At 57.7% G+C, this 25,227-nt stretch overlaps 1 protein-coding gene across 1 annotated transcript in view; it reads left to right on the forward strand.

The window, feature by feature from the left end:
• Positions 1-25,227, forward strand: part of PSD (pleckstrin and Sec7 domain containing) — a 38,359-nt gene continuing 13,132 nt past the window's right edge. Inside the window, 11 exon segments of the mRNA XM_055816173.1 lie at positions 1-143; positions 2,765-2,948; positions 2,950-3,669; positions 3,748-3,850; positions 4,329-4,797; positions 10,335-10,778; positions 19,645-19,839; positions 20,352-20,432; positions 20,983-21,095; positions 21,917-21,975; positions 22,519-22,608. Of these exon segments, the coding sequence (XP_055672148.1) occupies positions 2,892-2,948; positions 2,950-3,669; positions 3,748-3,850; positions 4,329-4,797; positions 10,335-10,778; positions 19,645-19,839; positions 20,352-20,432; positions 20,983-21,095; positions 21,917-21,975; positions 22,519-22,608 (2,331 nt within the window). The 5' untranslated portion in view covers positions 1-143; positions 2,765-2,891.

The following is a 25,227-nucleotide window of genomic DNA, read 5'->3' on the forward strand; positions in this document are numbered from 1 at the left end:
AGCGCGGCAGGGAGCGGCGGGCTGGGGCCGGTGGCACCGTGCCGTGCTGCGCCGCACCGCACCGGGCCCGACGGGGCGGGCCGAGCCGAGCCGTACCGGCGCCAGCGCGGGGCAGCGGCGCGCAGGATGCAGCGGCACCGCCGGTAAGGCGGGGGGCGGCGGGGAGCGGAGGCCGGAGCCGGGCGGCGGGGGAGCGGGGAAAGTTGCAGCAGTTGTTGCGGGGGCCGGGGCGGCTCTGCACCCCGCCGGCAGCGGTGACCGGCGGCACCGGGCTGCGGTGGCACCGGTGGATGCCCGGCGGGGCCGAGACCCGCCCCGGTGTGCCGGTGCGGAGGGAGCGGGCGGGCGGGGGCTCCCTCCTCATCCGGATGGATGTCACATCCACTCAGGGCTGATCCCCCCGAGACGGGAGGTACCGGGCGAGGGAGGCCGGGCTGGGGGAGGGGGGGGCAGGCTCAGCTCCAGCTTGGAAGCGGGGCACGTTCCTTACCTCGACACCCCCCAGGAAAGGGTCCCCTGTTGGTCCCAGGGCCGCCAGGCGCCCCTCCTCGGTCACAGCTGCGTCCCCCGAAACCGCCTCGTGTCCCTCCGGGGTGCAGAGGCACCGGTGCCCGGGCTCAGCCGCCGCTTGCTCTGCCCAGTCCCCTGCCACCACCGGCACCGCGTCCGGCCCCCGCAGGCCCGCGGTGTGAAATCAGCGCTGCACCGCCTGCTCCCCCTGCACCCCCCCGCTCCCCCCGCTCCACCCGTGCTCCCCCTGCTGCCCCCGGCCGCCCCCGCAGCTCCTGCTGCCCCCGCACCGCCCGGCGCTGCCCGGCCCCTGTTGCACGGCGCCGGGACGGACCCCGGGGCACCCCTGGGGCCGCCGGAGGAGCAAGTCTCCAGTACGTGCGAGGTGGCTTATGGCTCAGATGAACCCCCCCACGGACGCGCAGCTCCCGACCCCCCGCCGCAGCTGCCGGGGGCTTCCTCGGAGGCGTGCCCCGGGCTGACCGGGCAGCCCCCCGCCAGCTCTCCCTCGCACGGCTCACCCCAGCCCGCCGCTGCCTTGCAGCCCAGCCCATTCATCACGGTGATTTAAAGAGCACAGGTTTGATTCACGATTTATATCAGCAAGCAGAAGCCTTAGCTCCGTCATTGATTTTTCATCGTGGTTGCAGTTGTGCTTTTTACCTTTCATTATTAATGAAAAGCTCACTCCGCTGGGTGGTGTAGCCATCCAGCTTCCGCAGGCTGCAGGTGGGCATAGCCTTTACTCTGGATTTGATCATTCTCCTTTGATAACCAGGAGGACACGCTATGGTTATCCCATTTATTTTCGTAATAGCTCACATGTATTGAGATAGGCTGGGTTTTGTAGATTTGTTATGTTACGGCGAATGCCAGCTATCCCTAGTGATAACTTTTTTTTTTTCCCTTGGCATCTGTGTCAGTCTGCGTTGAGATAAAAAGTGGAATTTCATTTGAAATATATGAACCCCGCATCTTCATTATTTATCAGTTAAGTTCAGCAACCTTGAATGTGAACACAACCATAACAGGAGAAAAAACCTGCTAAAACAGTAACTGATATATAAAGCAAAACAGTATATTTTTGTGGTGAGTGAATTACAGATTGCTGTTGCTTAGCAGGAGCCAGACTTTTTAGCAGTGTGATAATGCAGATAGATGGGCGCCTGCCCCACAGGGGTGATACGGGCTATTTCATGAAGTTATGTCTCTGCATCTCTGGAGCCTAAACACCCTTGAAAATCCAGTGCCCCATCCTTCAGCAATTTAACCCTGTCTGTCTTGCATTCAGAAACAGGGAGAAGAAACCATGCTTTCCTCTTTTTGCATCTGGCATTTGGTTTCTCACTCTCAAATGATGAGATCTAAGTGAGGGACTTAGTATCTTGGCGTCTGTCAGAAGGCAGAGTCTTCTCTGCACACGAGGAATTCAGAGAAACTCTGTGAAGGATGAGTACAAGTTTTATCTCTGCTGGGAGAAAGAAAAATGTCAGCAGCCCTGCCTGCAGAGCCGGTGGGGGCTCGGGGTCCTGCCTTCCCCCACAGCCACCTGCAGCTGCTGAGGGGGACTGGTCCCACCTCTGGATACATGGTGTCTGGGCAGAGGTGGGCAGGCAGGTGAGCGTTCCTCCAGGGCTGGAGATGGTTCTAACCCTGCTTTTTGGATCTGTGGGTGTTGACAGCTCTGTCTGCACCCCCGGTAGAGGCTGCTGCATGTGCTGGTGTGACACACTTTAAACCCAGGTTGGCCTCCAAAGGGAGAAGCTCCTTGCTTGTGCTGCTCATGTTAAACTCCTTGAGCAAGTACAATTGGAGGATGTCTCAGTGATCCAGTGTATCATTTTTTCCCCCTTATTAAGTTATTGTAGTGGGCTGTGGGTAGTGAATAGATTCAGCCTAAAGCACGATGAATGAAACCTGTTTCAAAGTGCGTAGTACGCTCTCTCACTGTGTCTGGGGTGCTGGTCTGTGGGGCGAGTGCCAGAGCATCCTGGCACCCTGGGGAGAAAGCAAACACTCTGGGTGCCTGGGGACCAAGCAAAAGGCTGCCAGTGTTCCCATGGTTGAGCTGGTATGAAGCCCACAATGAAGCTTGCCTGCTTCTTGCAGCAGGAGGCTTGAAGGGGGTTGTTTCACTTGGAGCATCCCTTTCTCCTGCTATGAGGGCAAGGCACCTTTTCTCTTCTTCCTCATGGCCTCAGACTCTGTCTGGTGTCCTCCTTCCCCTAACCAGCTCTCCTCGCCCTTGTTTCAGGGCTGCCTGAGGATGTGTCACCCCAAGACCTGGCCATCATCTCAGGGGTGCCGGGAACCCACCTTGCCATCCCCTTGTCATCCTGCCAGGCTCCAGACCTGACGTCTCCGTGCCCTCCTCCGGCAGGATGGCCCAGGTGGGAGGACCTGTCCGCTTCCACCCTGAGGAGGGCTGTGCCACCTCGCCCCCCGCCGTTTGCCCGTGGGCTGGACCAGAGGTCCTGGCTGGCAGGGGGAAGCCCCAAGGCTGGGAGGGGCACCCCCCCACGCTGTCTCACCCCCAACCTCAATGCTGGCCGCCTCTACCTCCTGCGCAAGGGCCTGGCCTCTGACTCCCACCGATGCCCCCTTGGACTCTACAACAGCACCGGCTCCTTGGCCCGCAAGCCAGTGGAGGTGGCTGCCTTTGGCAATGGGGGCTGCCCGGGCACGGGGCGCCTGACAGCCCCCTGCACCCCGCGGCGGGGCAGACCCAGCCCAGTGCTCTCCTCCTTGGGTAGCCGCAGCCCGCTGGTGGCGACGGCCCCGGAGGGACACAGCTCCATCGTCACCTTCCGCTTCATTGAGAAGGCCAGTGTGCGGACCTTGGGTGGCCCACAGCCCCCCCAGCCCTGCTGGGAGAATGGCCCCCGCAGCCTCAGCCGCAGCCTGGAGTTTGCTGGGGACACGGGGTCTCCTCAGCCCCAACCCCTGCCCCAGGAGCGGCTCCTGCACACACTGAGGATGGAGGCATCTGCATCTGACCCGCTTCTGGCCAGGGGCAGGACCCCGGGGGACACGCGTCCCTGTGGGAAGGAGCCCTGTGCCCTCAATGCTGACGGCCTCTGCCGATCCCTCGCCAACGGGCTGCCGGAGGACTTCCCCACCCTCGCCAGGAGCTCCCTGAAGCCAGAGCCCCGAGCCCAGGTAGGTGCCAGGCGCCCCGCTCCAGGCGCAAGCTCTGCCCCACAGTTCCTTGCCTGCTCACCACTCTCCCCTTCGCAGGGCAGCGCCTGGCCTTACCACCGGCAGAGCTCAGCCCATGCCCAGCGCATTGCCCAGGCCAAGTGGGAATTCTTCTACGGCTCCTCGGATGCCCCGCAGACAGGTAAGAAGTTTGGCAGGGAGGATGCCCACAGCTGCATCGACCTCTCCTTTGCAAGATCGAGTTGCTGCTGAGGCTCCCCCTGGGGCTGTCTGTCCCTCCAGGCTGGTCAGTGCCCACTGGACAGCTGAGATTCCCTCAACATCGGCCAGTCTGTGTCCTCCTGGGGCCAGATCCTGCACCTGCCAACCGCCATACGAAGTGTTGTGCAGAGTGGGCGATACAGAGCCCTGAGCCCCAGCAGCCCCTGGCTGCTTCTGCAGAAGGGTTTGGGGTTCGGGTGGGGGCTCAGGGCTGCATGTGGGCACACCAGCGCTGACAGCTCCCTGTCTCTCCCTCTCCCACCCTTTTTCCTTCTGGCTCCCCATCCCTGTTCCTTGGTGCCCACCACATGTGTGACCCCACTCCTGGGGTGTGTGTGATGCCGCAGGAGCGGCTCCCCAGCACTTTGTGACCCTGAGTGCTCAGGGGTCCCTTGCAGGCTCCTCTGTACCTGACTCTGCTCCCCTGGCTGAGCCCCCCCAGAAGCCCGTCCACTCGCTGCCTGCCGAGCCACCGGGGCTGGTGCCCAAGCACAGCCTGAGCCACGTGGAGGTGGAGATAGAGATGTCTCCTCCGGGCAGCCAGAAGCCCATCTCCTGCGAGACTGGGATTATAAAGAGGACAGTGAAGTACTCGGAGACAGACCTGGACACAGTGCCACTGAGGTGCTATCGTGAAACCAACATCGACGATATCCTGGCAGAGAAGGAGGAGGTGGATTCAGCGATTGAGAGCCAGAAGGACAGCGAGAGCAACCCAAGCTTTGGGGGCACTCCGGGCAGGAGGAACAGCACACCGGAGGAGCCCCCCGCCCCGGGCACTGGCTGCCAGAAGGATGGGCCACAGGATGGGGACGTGGATGAGGATGATGAGGTGTTTGAGGCTATGAGGAAGGAGAACAGGGAAAGGTGAGGCTTCATGCGCGTGGGCAAAAGGCTCCTCTCACCCTCCTTATTGTCCCTTGCATGGCAGAATGGGCTCTGCCAAAAGAGTGTCTGAGGCAAAAATCCCAGTAGCTCCATGCGAGCTGTGTGTGTGGGTCAGACGGGGTCCTGGATTGTCCCGCTGGGATTGGCTCTGGGAGTAAGCCCCTCAGCGCCCTGTGGGAAGGGTAGGGCTGCGGGTCATCCACCCCTGGGCGCTGTGCTGCGAGCCTCACTCCCCTGGGGTGAGCCCTCCAGTTCAGGTCGCCTGGCTGAGCGAGGCTTCCCAGCTCGAGTCCCACCAGGTGAATTATGTCCTGCCCCAGGGCTGCCGGGCGTTGGGGTGACAGTGTCAGGGCACCTGAGTCCAGGCCACGTCCTGGAGCTGCTGCGTGCTGGCAGGCGCTGCTGGGCTGCCCTCCCCTCCACAGGTGGCTCCGCATCAGTGCCAGGAGCGGTCTCTTTTGCTTGGCCTCTGTAGGTGTTTGCCATGTTTGGGTAAGAGTGGGGGATGTGTTGGGCTGGAAAAAGCATTTTGTTGTCTTTTGTGTTAACTTGTGTGGCAGAAAAAGCCTGCTGGGATGCTGATGGGGTGGCTGACGCCAAGGCCAGCGTTCAGGTACCTGCCTGTGGGCAGCTAGCGCCATCTGAGCTGCCATCTGCCCCGTGCCGGGCACCGGCAGTTAGGACCTGTGGGAGGTGGCATTTTGGCCTGGTGGCATAAGACTCTGCCTGTGGAGTGTCCCCTGGAGTGGTGGATTGACTGTGAGGAGTGATGGGCATCATCTGCCTGCCACAGGAGGTATCATGAGGGCAGGAGCTCCAGCACACTCTGTGGGACAGCCACCAGGAGAGGAAAGGCCCTGGCAGGGAGCAGGAGGTGCCTGTGTGGGCAGTGGCAGCCAAGGGCATCTCCTGACATACGTATCCCGAGATGAGGGGGCTCAGCATCATCAGCAAGTGCTCTGCAGGAGTGGGGAGAGTTCTCGCCTGGGAAGCACAAAGCCAGTGCGATGCCTGAGACGCCACATGGCAGCATGCACTCACCTGGCTGTGCAAAGGGCAGGCAGGGAGCATTTAGGTGGAGGAAAAGGAAAAGGGAAGGTTTGATGTCGGCAATGGGAAAAGATAATGAAAATATAAGCCCCAGTGGTGCCCCTGTGCTGGGAAGGAGAAGCACAAAGGTGCTGGGCTGATGGGGAGGGAAGGTGTGTGTCACATGGGGAGCTGGGCTCCTGCCAGTCTGTCCAGCCCTTGCATCTCTGGTGGAGGGGACAGATTCATCCCTCCCTGCCACCTACCTTGTCCTCAAAAACTTCAGGTTCTAGAGAAAAGCAGAAAATAAGCCATTCTTAGCACATTTTTTTTCCCAAATGAATAGTGATAGAAGTTTTGTGTAAAGTGTAAAGTTATTATCACTGCAAAGAAGTTCTTCAAGTTATTGTAACAATTATCTTGTGTAGTGGTATTTTATTTCCAAGTATGTACTAGATCTGCTACAGGTCCTCTGAGCTTGTAAGCCTAGGCCTGCTTCTTGCCCCCTGAGACACCTTCCTGTAGCTCCCCAGACAGTGCTAGAAGCCGGGATGTGTCCTTAAATGCATTGTTGCCCCTAAAGACAGTGCTCCTGGTGTAATTAATTACCAATGTGCATATAGGGACATCATGTTCATTTTACATGGCTTCTGTGTAGACCAGTGTTTTTTTCACTTTGCAGACCCCTGAATATTCCCCAAGTAGGTGCAGACCGTGCAGGCAGCATCTTGAAAATCCTGAGCTTCAAACCATGAGCTTGTTTGGTTCCTGCATCACAGGCCTGGGTTTCTGCTTACACACCATTTCTGAGCTCTGCAGCTGCAGTCTTCCTCCCTGTTTACCAGTCACCAGTATTGATGTTTTCTACTTCAAGCTTTCTGCTTTGCCTGCTGACAGGAGGGGTGATGCTGGGGTGATATAGAAATAGAAGCCCCCTGAGCTCCCTGGAGCCAGAACCATTCTGCTGCTGCAGGAGCTGCTGTACCCCAGGCATGTCCTGGTAGCTGGGAAGGACCAGCCCTTCAAAATTACTGAAGCACCTTTGGATGCTGATTTGCAGCATTCAGACATGTAAATCCCTTTGAAAATCTAGCCTTCAGGGTTTAGCACCCACTGCAAGGGGGATTTCAGCTTAGTGCTATCTTGTTGTCCTTCATATTCTGGCTAAAGGACATCTTTGGTGATTTCCCTCCTAAAATAAGAGAGGGTGCTAACAGCTAAAAAAATCCAACACCAAATCAAACGGGACATGGAAAGCGACAGAAGAAATGGTGTCTTCTTCCAGCAAATCCTCTCCTTGATAGAGTCAGAACTACTGACTCTTAATGACTAGTCTAAGCCTTTACCGTCTTTATTCCTGTTAGTCCTGGAGAGCCAAAACCCGTCAGCAAGAGCTGGATCAATTCCCTTCCTCCTTAAGCATCGGCAGACATGCTGGAGAAGCTGCTGCACGGGTGCCTTGGGCTGATAAGAGAGAAGAGGCTTTGCTGGGGGGTGCCCCACGCCCCTGAGACACAGGGGGCTGGCAGGAGCAGAGGCGCCTGTTCTCCCTGCAAGCAGAGCAGCCTTGCCTGGGAAAGCCCTTGGATTTACTACCTGGGGAGCCTTTTCAGAGCCTTTGTCCTCGCTCCTCGGAGGTGAGAAAATAGCTGGCTACAGGGCAAGGCTTGTTGGGGATTAAAAAAATGGTTACGGCTTCGATTTCATCAAATGCTTAAGCATGTGCTTAACCTGCCTCAGTAGCCACAAGCCTCTGGTGTGTTGTGCTGAGGCTGACCCTCTGCCCTAGCGCTCAAGGTGGCTGCAGAGCCACAGCTCAGGGTGATGCCCCCACGTCCCACAGGCTTGGAAGGAGGGGGATGCTCGGGGCAATGCTCAGGGCAATGACAGAAGACATCTGCCAGTGAGCTGGGGGAGGACGGGGGGCAGCATGACCACAGCGTGATGGTGAGGACATGGCAGGGGAGCATGGGCACCCAGAGGGGGCTGCAGTGCCTGTGGTTGGTAGCTGTGGCTGAGCACGGGTTGGAGGTTGGACACTGAGCCCTAGGAGCAGGCAGCTGCCAGGCTGGAGGAGATGTGTGAAGGAGCCTGGGGGAAGCGCAAGGAGCTGCTGGGGCTGGTCTGTACAGGAGCTTTGTTCAGAGAGGAATAAGGTGAGGGGCTGCTGGGTGGTGCTATATAGCATCACCTTCTTCTTGCTCAGCTGGGATCCCCGGACAGTGCCTGCCATGTCTGTGCAGGCAGGAGGAATGGGGCACGGCTGGGGCAGCCAGGGGTCTGGAGGGTCATAGGAGCATTTAGCAGAGAGAGAACACCACTGTGAGGGTCTGAGGGAGAGAGATTTTTCCCTCTTCTCCCCGCTGCTGTGGATGGCTCTGCAGCACCAGGCGGGGGGAAGGGGCCCCTTCCCCTCCATCAGCCATCCCGCGGGCAGACCTTCCCCTGCTGGCTTTGGCACTAACATGCAATGCAGCGTGGCTGTAGGCTCCTGAGATCTGCTTCCCCTCTGTACCCACCTGGCCCTCTCCCAAGGAAGGCTGTGACCACCTCTCCCACCCCAGCTCCAGGCTGGAAACCTATTTACTTTCCCGCTGCCATCACCCTTGCGCAGATGCTCAATTACAGATTCTGCGTCCCCTCCTCTCTGCTCCTCCCAGCCACATTTGTCTGGCTTGGTGATGGTGTGGTGACCCTTCCTGGGGGGCTGGGGCGGGGGGATGGGCAGTGCAGCAGGGGCTGATGAAATATCTGTGTCCAAACAGGAGTGGTGTGTGCAAGCAGTGTTGAGCCTGGCTGTTGCGACTAGTTCCTTCTGGAGATGAACAGCTTTGTGCTTAATATTTTGGGGAGGAAAGATTGCTTCCAGAGCTTGGACGGTGTAGACAAAACCAGCTGTGCTTTTTCTGTGGCTTGGTGGCAATATACTTGATCACAAGAATGAGCCCAGCTCCCTCTTCTGGGAAGAAGGTCCCTTCTGTCTGCTGGCATTGTCCTCCCTGGCACAGCCCATTGCCCTCCTTAAAGATTTGAGGCACAAAACTAAGTCAGCAGCGTTAGCTTGGTTCAGTAGCACACAGCTGGGTGGTAGGAACTGTGAATGCACATCACATCTGTAAAGCTCATCTGCAGATGTTAAAGAGGTCTCCTTTGCCTTGTCCTTGCCAGAAAGCCACCTCAGAGGCAGCTGCTCCTGGGGCTTCTATGGGCATGGTAAGAGCATCACACGGTGCTGTGCAACCAGGGAAGTGCTGGTGGATGGGCAAGTCCAGCCTCTCCCCTGCCCTGCTTACCTGCAGGTGGCTTCGCTGTGCTCCCCTGGGAGCCAGCCAGCACTCTGGGGGAGCCAAGCTGCCAGCTCTTGGCCTGCTGAAGTAATCAGGGTGAGATTTTTGAGCGATATGTGAAGGCTAATGAATGAAAATGATTTAGTGCTTGTAACAGAAATGCATCTTCTCAGCCGTCTGCATGAAGCTGTTTGTTCATAACAAAAGTTATGACAAGCTGGAGCTGTTCCTCTCTTTTAATCAGAGGAGAGAGTGGCATAAGAAGTGCTTTTCTGCTGCTTTAATAAAGTGATAGCGGCTTATGAGTAAAGTAGGCTTTTAGGGCTGTGTTTATGCCTGTGCGGCTGGAGCTTTGATGTTGCCAGGGTTGGAAATATCCCTGATGCTCAGACAGATGGGCAGGCTGCGCTTCCCCTAATTTACAGGACAAAGCACTTGGGTCTTCAGGGTTTAGAAACTTCTGTGTTGGGCTGGACCCAGATCTGCATTGGAGACAAGCTGATCCCTGACAAGATGGTGAGCCAGGACCAAGCCTGGCCTCTGGGACATGGGCCAGCTCAGGTCCTCAAGCCCAGAGCTGGGTGTGAGGTTTCCTCTGTACTGCCTTGAGAAATCTGGGGCTGAGCACCGCCTCATGCTGGGTTTCAGACATCTCCTGGGACCAGCCAGCAGACCTTGCAGGTAGGTGGGTGCTGGGCATGGTCTGAGGGTGGTGCTCAGCAACCACGGTGCTGCATTCATGGAGGAAGGTGCCACACTGTCCTGAGCAGCTTCAGAAGGAGCCTTCTGGATGCTGGGAGACCTGAAAGCTTGTGGAAAACTCAGCCAATTCCAGATTTGGTTGGAAATTGAGCTGAATCACATCCTGCTTCTGGTGCTTGAGCCCTTTATTGGATATAAGCACAAGTCGAGTGACTGGGAGCAGTAGCCATCTCATAAGCTTCTTAGGAGGATGAACTACTAAAGGAACAAAAGTCTGTGGCGCATTAAAGGAGAAGCATGTGTCTGGAGGGAGGCCAGCCCTGTCCCTCTTCCCATGATGTCTTGGGCAGGTGAGGCATTTCCTTGGAGGTCTACAGATGTTCAGAGGAGATTTCTGCCCTCCCCAGTTTCCTTCTGGAGCAGTGTGTGGGCTTTTGTTTTGGGGCTTTGATCCTTTGCTTTTCAGTGACCTGCTCTTCTCGCTTTCTTTCCCTCTAGGATCATGGACCGGGACACACAGGATATGCTCAAGTCTCCAGTGCCCTTCCTCCTAGGGCACAGCCTCTCCAAGGATGGCATGGACTCTTTCAGCAAGCATTTTGAGAGCATCATGGAGTCCCATCGAGCCAAAGGCACATCTTACACCAGCCTGGACTCCATTGACATTCTCTCCTCCCCAGCCTGCACCCACGGGACCTTTTTCACTTTTGACCTCCCAACCCTCACCCCAGAAATACAGGGACAGATCCGAGACAGCGCAAAGCTGATTGAGGAGAACTTTGCTCCTCTGGCTCACTTGGAGCCAGACTCTGGGACCAGTTCGGCCACAGATGCCCCCTGGACAGAGAGGGAGGAGGAGCGGGGGAGACGAAGGAAGGGTGCTCGGCACAGCCCTTGCCACTCAGAGGACAGCTTTGGTACCCCTTTGGCCTCCAACATGAGGTGAGTGACCAAAACTGCTTGCTGTCCAGCTGGGCCACCGAGGCTCAGTGTGGGGTCTAACCCTGTGCGGCGTGTTTTGCAGCCGGAGCCTAAGCTGTGTTTCTGGGGAAGTGGGGAAGGGTCAGGACGGGGAGTGCTAGCTTTTCTGATGAGGCCAGCGATCACCACAGTAGTAGCACGTCGATGGGAGGACATCTCCTTTTTTCATCTTTGCCAGCTTTGTCAGTGCTGGGGGGTTGTGAGGTTTTCTCCAGCCTAGCAAACAGATTGTCCCAGGACTTCAATCCCGTGGTTTGAAGTGGTTCCCATAGCAGGACACTCCATCAACCATGGTGGCTGTGGGGAGAGGCCAGTCAGAAGTCGAGTACCAGTAGAAATTCAGCAGCCTTTCCGTCCTGGAGGCCAAGACTTCCTGATACTGCTGCACCCCTCACCATCTGAGTAGTAGCCTCTTGTTTCTTGAGGACAAGAGTTCCATGGTCTTGTACCTATTGTCCTGGCCTCTGGAACCTCCTCAGCCTCGTGTACGTTGGGAGATGGGCACGGCCCACCAGAGCCTCCCTGTACGTTGCTCCAAGCCTGCCTGCACCTGGGCTCCAGATGGCTGCCCCATGCCTGGGGCGATCTCTGGTGCAGCAGGCTGGGGGAGCTTGGCCCCACCACTTCCAACCTGTCCCTGTGTGAGACCATGTCCAGGCTGAGGCACTGCCTTCCTGCAGTCATCCTGCTTCCAACAAGGTCTTGGGCTGAGGCACTTGCCATGTGGCAAGTTGGCAAGCCACATCCTTTCCCTTTTCCAGGGAACGTTCATCCAGAGTGTGGTCAGGTCCAATCAGGATGTCAGGTCTGGTGCTGTGGTTCAGCTGCCGAGCTGGTAGCTCTCGGGGAATTTGATGTCTTAGTCATGCCGGCACTGGCCCTCCTATTTGCATTGCCTCCCCACAAGGTCTCTCTGCCAGGTGACCTTCTGTGCAATGCCAGAGCCTCTTCAATCCCTCATCCACTTTCTAGGCTTTGGACTTTCCCACACCGAACTTTTTTGGGTTTTGTCTTTTCCAGACCAAACCTAATGTCAGTTCTTGTTGCAACCTGCACCATCCTCGTAGGCTCGACTTGGGGTGGCCAGGTGGGGATCTGAGCCCTGGTGCCTGCAGTTAAGAGAGGAGAGTGGGGCATCACATCTGCTCCTTGGTCCCTGGATTACTGCAACATAATTTTGGGGCAGTGATTCCCTTCTTTTGGGGCACTGACGCTGGGGATGTGATGGCACAGAGTCTGGGCAAGGTTTGTGCAGTAAAGCTAGTGATGTCGGGGAGGCACGAGGCAGCAAAGAGTGGCAGCATCCAGCCATGATCAGTGCTCTCTGCAGGGACAATTGGCTTCCTATTCCTCTGCCAAGGCAAGGGAGCGAAACAGAGTGCCCTGGAGAAACTGGGAGGACAGTGTCTGACTTACTGCCCATGGAGTGCCACTGTGCCACAGCCGCACTGCCGCAGGGGCACAGGGAGGTGAGGGTGTGAAGGACAGGTGCGCTGGGAGGGTGCAGACACACAGCTGGCAGCAAGAACGGCAATGAGGTGGCTTAACAGGGGTTTTTCCTCCCTGGTTTATAGTCAGTGGAGTGCAGAGCACACTGGCAGTGCCAAGGATGCTGCGGCACCGTGCTCCCCTCCTAGCTCAGGTTTCAGAGCAGTGCTGGGCTGCAGCACAGGCCATGGAGGGGTGTTGTGTGTCCCCCCCGCAAACTGCATCTTTGCTGAGCCCCTTCTCCTCTGCCAGCCCCCGCAAGCAGGAGTACTTCTGCTTGGGTGGCAGGGGACCGCAGGGGAAATGCAGCCACAGCCCACAGTGTGCTCGCTGTCCTGGGGACCCCGAGGTTTGGGCTTTCCACAGCACTGCAAACACCAACCTCGCCTTCTGTTGCACATGCAGAGCCCCAAGCAACTGTCTTTCCCATTAAAATATGATTCCTTTGGTTCCTGGCAGGTCCCTGCACAGCTCTTCTCTTAGACCTGCCCAGGCCCCCTTTCTTGCCTGTCTGCGGGCAATGTTCAGACCTGCCATGCTGCCAGCGCTGACCTGAAGCGGAGGCTGCAGGAAAAGATGGGAAATGAGGTGTGGGGAAGGAGGGCCCTGCCACAGCCCCCTGGCAGGCAGCAGCCCAGCTCTCTGCTCCTTGGCATGGGGGAAGCCTCCCCTGCAGCCCCTGTGGGCGACGGTGGGCAGGGAGGGGGGTGCAGCTGCGATCCGCTGTTGTGCCATGGAGAGGAGTGGAGACTGGGACTGGGAGCAGGAACTAGACTGGGAAGCAGGGAAGGCATGGGATGCCAGGGGCTGAGACAGTCCATCATCTGCAGGGTCAGCCCTTGGGGGGCAGGGCTTTCTGGCAAGGGAGAGGTCCGAGAAATTTCCTCCTTCCCCATCACTGGTGCTACCAACTTTCTAGAGTCCAAGTGTAACAGACCATGAAGCTGAAGCTTCCCAAGTAGTTTGACAAAGAAGTGACTGGGCTGATTGCTCAAAGGTTCCCATGAGCTGGAGCTAGCAGCTCCTGGTGCCTGGCAGGGCTGATCTGCTCGAGCGGGGAGTATCCCTGTGATGCTCCCATTAAGGGGTGTTTAATGGAAATTGCTGGGGAAAGGAACTAAGGAACATCAGCAGCCACCATAACACCACATCACCCGTGCCACTGGGACCAGAGCGGGGCATTCGTTACTGGCCACGGCCACAAGCAGTACAGATGGACTGACACTAGCTCAGATGGCCTGGGGACCCCGGGCAGGGTGGGGTGTCTGTGGGGGAGGCTGTGCTTTACACTGGCTGTCAGTCTCAGGGTTGGCAGAGGTGACTGCAGGCTGCAGGGCTTTGGCGTGGGGGGTGACTGGTGACAAATGCCAGGCCTGTGTGTGCTGCCCTGCAGCTGCCCCCCTTGTGCCCCCAAACCCTTTGTCGTTAATTGTTGCGATGGGCTGGGGATGGCCCTGCAGCCTGTGACTTGCCATCTCTCTCAGCGGCAGGGGTGGCCAGACCAGTGATGTCCCCTGCGGCCGATGGCCCTGGGTCACGCAGCCTTGCAGCTCACATCAAGGCTCTGATGTCCCTCAGCAGGCGATAATCTGAGACTCTTGACCTTGTACATGGGGAGTGTGCCTCAGTGCAGACCCAGCCTCCCCGGGTGCTGGCGTGCCTGCACCTCCTCCAGTGGCCTTGCCTGAAAGGGAGGGAGCAGTGGCTGAGCAGCAAGGGTCCCAATGTGGGACCCTCTCCCCAGGACATCCCACGGCAGCACCCCCAGCATGGGGCAGAGGCTCTGTGAGTAGGTTATCACCCTGTTAGGGTGGGAGGCGAAGGTGTGCAGGTCCCCCACTCTCGCTAGGCAGAGGGCTGTGGTTAAAGCAGGCTGTCCCCGGGGCCCTGACGGTGACCTGCAGACCGCATGTGGGGGCACAGCCCTCCAGGGCTGGGGGGCTCCCTCTGGGGCTGGCCGGGGCTGATGCGATGCTGGTGAGATGGCAGGGTGGGATCCAGGGCAGCCCTGGGGACTGCAGAGAGGTTGCTCCTGTGTTGGCAGCCAGACTTTGTGAATGCAGGTCCAGCTTGCTGGAATTTGCCATGCTGCTGGGTGCAAGTGGGTGCCCAGCATGCCACCTCACTCTGCACGCAGCCCGGAGCTGCCCGCCCCACAGACAAGCAAATTGGATGTAAATGGGCAAATTGCATCTCTCTGGGGGTGCAAGCCCCCTGAAATCCAGCCACCCAGCTTCCCCTGCCTGCCCATGGTGCTCCCCTGGAGCTGGCCTTGGCCCTGGGCACAGCCATGCTGGTCCCTGAGGAGTGCCAGCAGAGGGAGAGGACGTGACATGCCCGCCCTGCGAGAGGCGAGTGAGGCAGGCTCTGCTGGGACCTGAATCGGGATCATCGCCTAGGGCAGGACAGAAGGAAGGGCAGGCAGGAGAAGCAGCAGCAAAGGGCTGCAAAACACTTGGTGAAAAGGGCCAGATACCACAGTGAGGGGCAAGGTAAGCTCCACTGTGCTTCTTTGTAAGGTCCCACTGCAGCAGTTGGTGAGCTGGTGTTCCTCGCCAAGGCCAGTACAGGTCTGTCAGCTGGCCTGAGGTCCCGGTTGGCACTGGGCAAACTGGTGAGATAATACCCTGAGAGCTGTGCCCAGTTTGGGGCCCTGGGGGGTGGATTTGGGGTGTAATGTGGGAGGTTGTGGGTGAGGGTGAGCAGAGGAAGGAGGGGCGAGGAAAGGATGGAAATAGGGGAAGGGAGGGACAAAGCTAGGGCACAGGATGAAGAGGTCTCCCCAACAAGTGTTGGCATACAAGAAATGGGACACAAGCCCGGGGCTGGGGGGACTTTCCCCATGGCATTTCTGTGTTAAGCCATGAAGGGCAGCAGGAGCTGGGACAGAGAACGCATCAGCCTTCCATGGCACAGAGGATGGGGGCAGCTGGCAGAGGCATGGGCAGTGGCACATCCCTGTGGGATGCAACCCCTTGTGTCAGGCGTTAATTCCAGCCCCAGGTCTGACCCAGAGCACCTAGGCTGGGCTTTGCCCAAGGGTCTGAGAGACCTGGGTTTCCCTACACTGACCTCATGGCATCTGTGACTCTGAAGGAGAAAACCCTCCACCCAGCAGGTGAGCAACCAGATTTTGAGGCTGACTCCTGAAACTGTTTGGTGGTATTGCAGAGTCAGCCCCTGTCCTCTGCAGGAGTAGTTGTGCCCCCCACAAGAGGGGCTGGTGGGATGGCATCTTGGAGGACAGGCAGGCATGTCTGGAGAGAGCTGGTGCTGCAGGAGAGGCTCTGGGAATCTGCAGAGAAACAGGAGGGAGTAGGGCAAAGCTGCCCAAAGTTCGGTCCTGCCTGGATCTGGCAGCAGTAATGCTGGTGGGTGCTGCTGTGGCTGTGTGATTTGAGGACCAGGTTGGACTCCAGAGCTGCCAGAAAGCAGGAGCAGCCCCGTCTGTAGCTGGAGGCTGGCCTGGCTGACCTTCAAGTGTCCTCCCAGCCCTAACTTCAATTCTGCGAGGAATGAACCAGCTCAGATCTTGGCTGTCATAAATCAAAGTTGCTCCGCTGAGACCAATGGAGGGAGCTGCATTTATTTAGCTCAGCCAAAGATCTGGTCTGGTACATTCTTAGCAGCAATATTAGGCAGGCTGGGCTCACTTGGCGGAGGCATAGGTCACCTAGCCATGCGTGTGGGGCATCAGGAATCGAGGGCAGAGTGCTGCTCTGCCCCATGCATGTGTCCCTCACAGGCTCGGACCAGGCTCCCTGCCCTGTCCCTTGATGGTGCAGAATGCAAACCAGCCTCCCGTGGGGAGCAAGTGGCACTTGGATTGTGGTTGAAGGGTTTGAGTTTCCTGCAGCAGGTGTCTCACCTGAAAATGTGTCAGGCAGGACCTGGACAACCCAGGGGCTCAGCTGAGCACCCCCAGCTGAAACCAGTGGCCACCCAGCCCACCCTGTCCCCAGAGATGTCTCTCCTTCCCCACCGCTGGGAGCAGGGCATTGGTGCAGGAAGGGTGCCGCCATGCAGATACAGTGTGGGAAGGGTCTCACCATGCAGATACATCTCTGACAGCAGCCAGGAGCTGGAGGTCAGCCCTCCAGAGCAGGCTTTGCTGAGCTGGTGCTTCATTGCTGCCCCACATCCAGGAGAGAAGATTTGGAACTCCTGGTTGCTGGCAGCCACAAAGAGAACATGGTGCTGAGTGAGCCCCATTTGTGGTGGCAACGTGGAAAGGATGTTGGGGCTCCTGCAGTGGCATGCTGCATTGCAGCCAGCAAAGGTGCTGCGGTCTCTCCTGCTGGACTCCAGGGAGTCGGCCAGAGGAGGAATATTGGGGTGAGATGAGGATCTGGCTCCAGGAAAGGAGTGTTTGGCCCCGAGAAGGAACATTTGGACCCTGGAGAAGGAGGGTCTGTGGTGCGGTGGCCCTGGGCAGGACCGTGGCCCTGCAGCAGCTCCACAGGGTGAGGAGCAGCACGCGGTCCTTGTACTGAGCTGGGGTGGGAGGTGGCCGGTGAAGACCCTCCGTCCCAGGGCGAGCCCTGAGCTGGATCGTGTGCCTTCCTCACAGAGACCCCCCAGAAGCACCTTGCTGCCAACGTAGGTGCTGGAGACCCGGGCTGTCTCGTGAGCACTCTGAGGTGGCAGGGGGACCTGTGCCCCCAGTGATGTGGCGAGCAGCGGGGAGGCGGGTGAGCTAGCACTGGGTCTGCTTGGGGATGACTCATTTCTGGCACGCTGAGGATACTCGCACAATACCAAATTTGATATTTATTCCTTAAGTGTGGGCCAACTCTCGGGTTGAAAATGTATCTAATGTAAAAAATATTATCTCAGTGTTTCTTCAAGCCAAACTGAAATGTCACTTTAGAAAGTACACTAAAAAAACCCACCCTGAGACATTAGCTCATTGGCAAGAAAATTACCATCACCTCAGTTGCCTCAGATGTGGACATATCTCTTCATGCTTTTCTCCGTTAGCTTGAGGATTGGGCTTTTGGTTTTTCTCTCTTTAAACTGCATGTTCTCCAAGCCAGCTGGGGCTTTGAGTGGTGACAGACGGGTGCCACCACTGGGGCGCTCCCAGCTCATTGAGGCCAATGGTTTGTATTTAATAGCATGAGAGTGGCCTGAGTGTTGGAAGAAAATCCGTTTCATGGCACGGCTGGGTAGTGCCTCATCCTAAGAGCAAGGCTGTGCTTTTCTGATGTAAAACCCCAAATCAGTATGGGGACTTGGTGAGGAAGGGGACAGCAGATCCCACTGGTAAAGCTGCTTAGAGACCATGGCTGTGATCCCTGCATGCCAACTGCAAGAAGCAAGGAAAGAATTGCAGCCACGGGTTGGGAGCCTGCAAGGAGATAGAGATGTTGAAGGATAAGAGAGGTTTTTGTAAATGGTCACATGCCTGGATGCTCAGCACAAGCATCCAGGATCCAGCATGAGGATCAGGAAGAGAAGTCACGGGGAGAGACTCAGAGCTCTAGGTTAGTCCCAGGAGGCTCCAGAACTGGCCATGTGAGGGAGGACAACGTCTCAGGCAGGACAGGCAAGGTCCAGGTTATTGAGCTGTGATTAGTCATGGTGGTTGAGAAGAATGGAAAGGTCTTCAGAGGGTGACTGAGCAGCCGCTTGCTCTGAAGATGCAGCTGGAGCATGGGAATGCTGTTGGGAAGCAAAAAACATGTGGGCCCTGCCCTTGGCTGATCACAGCAGTTGCAGCTGCACAAGGAGCTGAAGCGGGGCCGAGGTGTGTGTGCCCAGCACTGGCCCAGCAGCACCCATCCTGTTCTGCTGTCGAGCCAGCTTTGGCCCTGCCAGCCAGTGCAGGCACAGCTGGGCACAGCTGGAGGGCAGTGAGCACCAGAGCACATGCCAGCAGCACCTTTAGATGTGGCCACCCTATTTTGGCAGGAAGAGAGGTTTTAGGGGTGCCCACAGGACGGGCTGTGCTGGTGATGGGGATGGTGATGCTGAAAACCTCCTGCCCAGCACAGGTCCCCAGAGCAGGCGGACTCAGAGCCAGTGAGTGCCTAGCAACCTTGTGGCTACTCTTGCAGCTGCTCCCACCAGGGTGGCATGGGGTAATGGACAGGCTCTCTGGGGAGGACTGGGGCCAAATGGGCACAGATCTGCCCTGAGCCACCCATCGAGGGCTTACCACAATCACCGCCCGGCACTGCCAAGCTCAGCGGTGGTCTGAGCCAAGTGCATCTCCCTGGGGACTGGCCGGGTGTCAGAGCCGCTTTCACCAGGGAAGCATCTGGCCCTCAGGTTTGAGCACAGAGCAGCTTTCCCCTCTTCACACTGGCTGTGGGTGCCAGGGGGGTGGGAGGAAGGTGCTCGGAAGCCCCCCAGCCATGGGGCATCCTGCCAGCGCTGCACAGGGCTCCCCTGGGTCGGGTGGCACTGAGCAGCAAGGAGGCTCGTCCTTCGTGGAGGAAGCAGTGCCTCAAGGAGATTGGCCTGGGTAATTGGCTCAGGAGAGCAGGCTTCTTAAAAGTCAATTAGAGACTTTTAAAAATAAATCAGACTGGAACATTGTGAAGGCTGCCAGAAAATTTGGGCGAGGTCAGAGTTGCTTAACGTTCGTTGTTGATTAGATTCAACCAGCTTTTTGGTCGGGATAACTCCTGCGCGCTGAGTCAGACTGCTTCAGGGGCTCAGCCAAGAGCTCCTAATGTGGCCATGTAAGGCATGGTGGGCTGATAGCTGATGGGCAGCCTGAAGAAGACAGTACACCCCGCTGTGAGCTGGGGGGGCAGGGGGGGGGTTCCTTTGTCCTCACCCTCTCTGCCTCTGTTTTCCCTTCTGGGAAGTGCTTTAAAGCCGGTGGCTGGGAAAAGGCAAGCAAAGGAATTAATAGCCGTCTCGTCTCGGGTAGAAACTGTGCTCGAGAGCAGCACGAGGAGTTTGTCAAGGTTCAGAAATGAGTGCAGATCTGTAGGACAGCATGTGATGTGCACATGTTTCTGCTCCCAGTCTCCACCATGGCTGAGCTTGGCACAGCCTGAGCCCACACATACAGTTTCACAGGCTCAGGGTGGGGGACTTTAGAGCTGTCCCATCCCTCCAGATCCAGTTTGGACACAGGTTTGGGTGCCTTGGTCCTGTCGTCAGTCAGTGGAGCTGTCCTGTCACCCCACCTCTCCTCCAGCCACATTCCCAAACCTTCCCTTAGCTCCCAGAGCTGACCTCAGAGTGTCCCTAGCTGGGGCTGTTCACCCCAGGTCCCCACAGTGAGGCTCCAAAGCAGGGTGAGGGCCCTGTGTTTCCTAAGAAGCCGAACGAAGCAAGGATCTGCAGGCAGGCTAACGTGGAGCGTCCCTTCCCATTGCAGTGACCACCCCCTGAGCCACCTGGTTTCGGACTCGGACTCGGAGATGGACAGCGTGGAGCAGCTGGCCCTGGGCAGCACGGACACCCTCTCCAACGGGCACAAGGCTGACCTGGAGGCTGCCAAACGCCTGGCCAAGAGGCTCTACAACCTAGATGGCTTTAAAAAAGCAGATGTGGCCCGCCACTTGGGGAAGAAGTACGTGTGGGTATTCGCAAGGAACATTCTGTTCTGCAAGGGACCCACCTGCACCCCCGATGCACCCACAGCTGCTGCCCTGGCAGGGCACTGGGCTAGCGGGGAATAGCTGGCAGGACCCCAAAGCCCACTCCCTGTGGCTGGTACATCTACAGCAGGTGTTCCTTTTAAAGGTCCTAAAACTAAAAGACATCTAAGTTTTGGTACCTTCCTGCCATGACTGCATCTTGGGTGCTTCACGAAGGTGTTGGGGCCGGGGGACAGCTAGCTGACCTCTTGTGGGCCCTGCCAGCTCTACCTTCTCCAGTTTCTTGTACATGCCCAGTATTCCCATTGAATCTGTGGGTGACTCCTCTGAGTTTCATGGGAGTGTGGGGTGTCTCTGTCCTCAGCACGCTTCACACAGCCTGGGGGAGCTCCCAGCCTCCTAGAATCCACCCCACCCTTGCATGCCTTCAGCTGTCCCCACAGTCTGGTTGATCTCACTCTTGCCCCTGCTTTTTCTATTTCAGCAATGAGTTCAGCAGGATGGTGGCAGGGGAATATCTGAAGTTCTTCGTGTTCACGGGGATGAGCCTGGACCAGGCTCTCAGGTCAGAGTTGAGTGCATGTACATGTGTGTATGTGTGGTTGCCACCCGAGTGGGGTCCCAGCAGACCATGCCCTTTGCAGCTCCGTACCACACAGAGATCTGCAGGAGTGGGCAGAACCTGTGGCTCCCACCTGGAGATCCTCTTACCTCTTACGTGGGGGAGAGTGATTCCCAAAATGGTATCTCAGCCACACAACGAAGGAAGAGTATCCCTGGTCATAACAAAATTGTCAGTGTAGTTGGGTGACTGTCAGGTTCGCCTAGGACTGGCTTTTCAGGCCTCGAGCCCGGACCCTCCTGGTGTTGCCCCCACCTCCTTCTCTGGTGTAGCTCCTGGAGCTGGCCGCACATCTCTGCAATGCGTTGGCAGGGTATAGTGCTGAGGGCTTGGAGGGGAGTCCCGCGGTGTGTTGGGAGGGATGTCCAATGGCAGGGCTTCATCCAGCATGCAGGGGTGTCTCCAGACCAGAAAATGCAGCTCCGCTCCTGTGCAAGGTGGAGTGGAGAAAGGTGGGCTTCATGTGTGACCAACGCTGCTGCTTCTTCTTCAGGTCCTTTCTAAAGGAGCTGGCCCTGATGGGAGAGACGCAAGAGCGAGAGCGAGTGCTGGCTCATTTTTCCCAGCGCTATTATGAGTGTAATCCCAATGCCATCTCTTCGGAGGGTAAGAAACTGTGCATGTCCCCGTGTGTGTTTCAAGCGAGCCCATGCATTCATCCACTCGGTGAAGATGCTGAAACTGAAGCCAGAGACCTAGCTGAGAACCTGTACTGACGCCTTAGGAGACAGCCCCAGTTACGGAGATGTCATTTCCCTCAAATGACAGATACTTTAGATAATTTCTTTAAAAAACCCTGCTCTGGTTGGATCATGCGTAATTAGGGCTCAACCTGTCCTTAATTCTGACCTTGAGCAGATTAGCACAAGAGGCGCGGGAAGGCCCACCTCACCAGATAGACCCCAGCTCTCAGACCCTCGCGAGGCTCAGGGAACAGCCAGGTGAGACAATTTTGGTGCCTCGCACTTGGGGCAGCACAGACACCTGCTTTGTACCATTATTTCACGTCTCCGTGCCTCGTGTGTGTGCACTCACATGCCGGGTCTGCGCTGGGCTGGCTCTGGGGCTGGTGAGGTGTGGGCTGCCTGGCTGGCAGACCGTGTGCTAGTGTCACCTTGCCATGCCAGGGGCTCTGCAGGATTAGCTGCAGCATTGCTGCCTGGCTGAAGGGGCTGCAAGCTTGGAAGGGAGCCTGTACTCTCAGGTTTGGGACCAGCTTTAGTTCAGTGGCCTCCTACCTACCCACCCGCGTGCTGCCAGCACTGCACTGACTGCTGTGTGCTCCGTGTGCCCGGGCTGGGAGGAGGGGGCTTGGGGCTGTCCGGGGGGCTCAGAGCCCCCATGCCCTGCCTGAGATGCCAATGGGGCTGGAGCAGCAGCTGCAGGGAGCTGGACCCTCTAATTCCTGTGCTGTGCTTGTGCTGCAGATGGAGCCCACACCCTCACCTGTGCCCTGATGCTGCTCAACACAGATCTGCATGGACACGTAAGTTCCCGCTGCCACCAGCCCTGTCTGTCCCTGCACTGTCTAACCCCACCGCCCCCAGCCGTAGGTGCTGCAGCAAGAGTGAGGACTTGCAAGGACAGCTCCACGTGAGCAGGAGTGAGGGACCCTGGACCCATGAGGGTTGATCACTCCTAACGTCTGGGGAGGAGAAAGGCTGAACGAGAGGAGGGGGCTAGTGAAGGGGCTTTGGAGATGTGCTGAGCTAGAAGATGTGGAGGTGAGATGAGGACAGAAAAGTGGATGGGGAGAGGCGGTGGGAGAGAGACTACTCCAAAACCAGCTGCCATCGGGAGTGGGTAGTACCCAGCTTAGAAAAAGGAGACTATTTTATCACAACTCCCAGCGTCTAGGCAAAGCCGGCAGCTTCCCCACGCCTGCAAGCAGCCTCCTGGAGACCTGGCTGGTCCCTCACACTGCTGCAGAGATGGGGAGGCTGTTCCTGGGCTGTGGGACCTGCTTCAGCCAGCATCAGCCCCTGGCCCAAAGGTAACCCCTGCGTTTCTCTCCCCCTGGCTCCCCCAGAACATTGGAAAGAGAATGTCCTGCTCCGACTTCATTGGCAACTTGGAGGGACTCAATGGAGGCACTGACTTCCCCAAGGAGCTGCTCAAGGTAAATTCGGTCGCTTTTCCTGGCCAACCAAGCAGCTGGAGCAAAAGTGGGAGCTTTGGGCAGGATCGCGTGGATGGCTACCTGGGATGCGATGAATGTGTCCGTCCTTATGCAGGAATGGTTGTGGTCCCTTGGCCCACAGTTTTCCTCCTGCCTTGCTGAGGGGAACATGGGCTACTGCATTCCCCCAGGAGGAGGACGGAGCTCCGCATGGGGTTCTGATTCCCTTCACTGCTCTTGCTGTGCCTGCATTGCAGGCAAGGGGGCAGAGGTAAGGGCAGCTTGCTGGGGTTGCCTTGCCCAACTTCATGGCACTGACCCCATGCTACTCTGTCCTTCTTGGCTCCCTGGAGCCCCAAGCTGTAGCCAGCCCCTGGGACTGGAGCCATCTCCAGTGACAGAGGGCATGTTTCTGGTGACACAGGCAAGGCGTGGTGATGGGGAGGGTGGCTGAAGCCCCAGGGCTGGGAAGTCATCACACTGGTGTGACTGGGGGGACTCCTGCTTTCTCCCTGCCTGCCCCAGTTCCCAGCGGGGCTGGGCCTGGGAGCGCAGTGTTCAGTGAGCACCTCCAGCCTTGGGCTGCTGCACTTCTCTGGCATCGCCTGTTCTCAGGAGGGTTTTGTGAGCTGCTCTCTCCCTGTCTTGGGCCCTGGGAATAGGCTTAGCTCCCATGAGATGTGCCAGGCAGAAACCATCGCTGTCGGTTAAGCACTACAGTTGGCAAATACTCATGATGTGGAAGATGGGTTCCCACAGGGTGCCGGAGCCACAATGGGGGGAGATGGGAGATGAAAAAAGGCAACAGAGGGCGAAAAGCTGAGCTCCCCTTTCAGCCTCTGTGGGTCTATTCCTGGCTGTATCGCTCACCCCATCATTAAGGGGTTACCAGCAGCTCTCAATAGGGCTGTCCTCCCTCTCAGCCCACGCTTTGCCAGTAAAAGGCGTTACTCAGGCAAAATTCTCCTCTAATTTTAAACACAGCTCCAGAAAATGCTTTAAGCACCTGAAATGGGATAGAAACATCCAAAATGAGGACCCTGAACCCCTGCGCTCTGGAGCATCCAAGTTCTGCAGGCCCCTCGGCATGCCCCCTTTGCAGCCCCTGGCATCCCATGATTTGGTACCTGCACTTCAGGTGCTGCCCCATCCCTGTTAAACTTCACCCCCAAAAGTACTCGCAGTTCAAAGATATGAGATCAAGTTATCCCATCAGATTCCAGCCAGTGGACGTGCCATGAAGCTACAGGCTTTCTCTCGTGGGCAGGGGCCAATGACCTTTGCTGGGTGTAAGGGAACGGGGTGGGGGTGTGGGGCTGCGGCTCTGCAGCACAGCCCAGCACGGCTCTGCCTGCAGCCCAGCAGCAGGGAGGCTGCTCTGCTAAAAATGGCCTGTTCCTTCTGCAGCTGTGGTGCTTCCCACCGCTGCTTTTCAGCTGCCTCTGTATGGGAGCCGTGCTGGGGAGGGGGAGCAAAAGGCAGCATCAGGAACAGTGCGCAGGGCGGGCTGCAGCCTCTCGTCTAGAGCATAGTTCCCCTTCAGGGACCCCCTGCCCGTGCAAGGGGGAATGGGGTCCCGGGGCAGGTGAGATCGGGAAAGTGCTGTCAGCCTGTGCTGGGGAGGGGGCTGGCAAGGAATGGTGTGTGAAGGGGTTGTGCCTCTCCTGGGCAGCCTTTGCCAGGCTCAGCCGGAGAAGACACCCTCTCCTTTCTGCCTGCTGCTTTTGGCCACCTGGTGCTTTGGTCCCCACACAGGCTCAAGGGGCAGAGAAGTGGGGAAAGGCTCTCCCCATGTCAGCCTGTGCTAGTAGCCCTGTTACCCTTGGTAGAACACTGCCTCCTCGGCAGACCGGGCTGGCAGGCTGTGTCTGGGGACTGAGGCTCCTGTGCAAGTGTGCCGCACAGCTGGCTGGCTAATTTTAGTGCTCCAGGAGCACACGCATTTCCTAAAGGCAGCAGGGGAAGGGAAGGGCTAGCAGGCTTCACAGGAGCTTCCCAAGGCTCAGGGCTGGGCCTATGAGCAGCTCCCACAGTGCAGAAGAAGGGTCCTGGGGGTTCTTCCAAGACTGCCTGGGGAGACAGCACAGGCTGCTACCAGGCTTCAGAGCTGGAGACCCTCACCCACAGCACTCACTGCCAGGGCATGGGGACAGCAGGGCAGGACCTAGGTGACTGCAGGGGACACAAGGCCACAGTCCCCTGTGACCCTGGGGACAGCATCAGGAACAGACCAGCAGGGAGCCTGGGTGCTCCCCTTGTTTCTGGCTGCAAGAAGTCCCAAGACAAATGCAGCACGATGCCTGAGAGTGGGTGATGGCCTGAGTCAGATGAGAACTTTATGTGCTACTAGATAATACATGTAAACAATCCCGGTTTTACGCAGGAGAAACAAAAACACTTGAAAGCTTGTGCTTTCACAGCTGAGCACCACATTCCCCTGGCTGGCAGTGCCTTGCTGTGCCCTGTACAGCACTGCTGCTAGAGTAAGGCAGTGACGCCTTTACCGGCACTGCTGCTGGAAACCCTTTCCTCTGGCTCTGAAAGCTCCCCTGAAGAATTGTGCTCCACAGCAGGGCTGCCCAGCTTTCTGATGTGGGTGTCCTCCGCACAGGGGCCATG

Source organism: Falco peregrinus, chromosome 1 (assembly GCF_023634155.1).
Source record: "Falco peregrinus isolate bFalPer1 chromosome 1, bFalPer1.pri, whole genome shotgun sequence".
Taxonomy (NCBI): domain Eukaryota; kingdom Metazoa; phylum Chordata; class Aves; order Falconiformes; family Falconidae; genus Falco; species Falco peregrinus.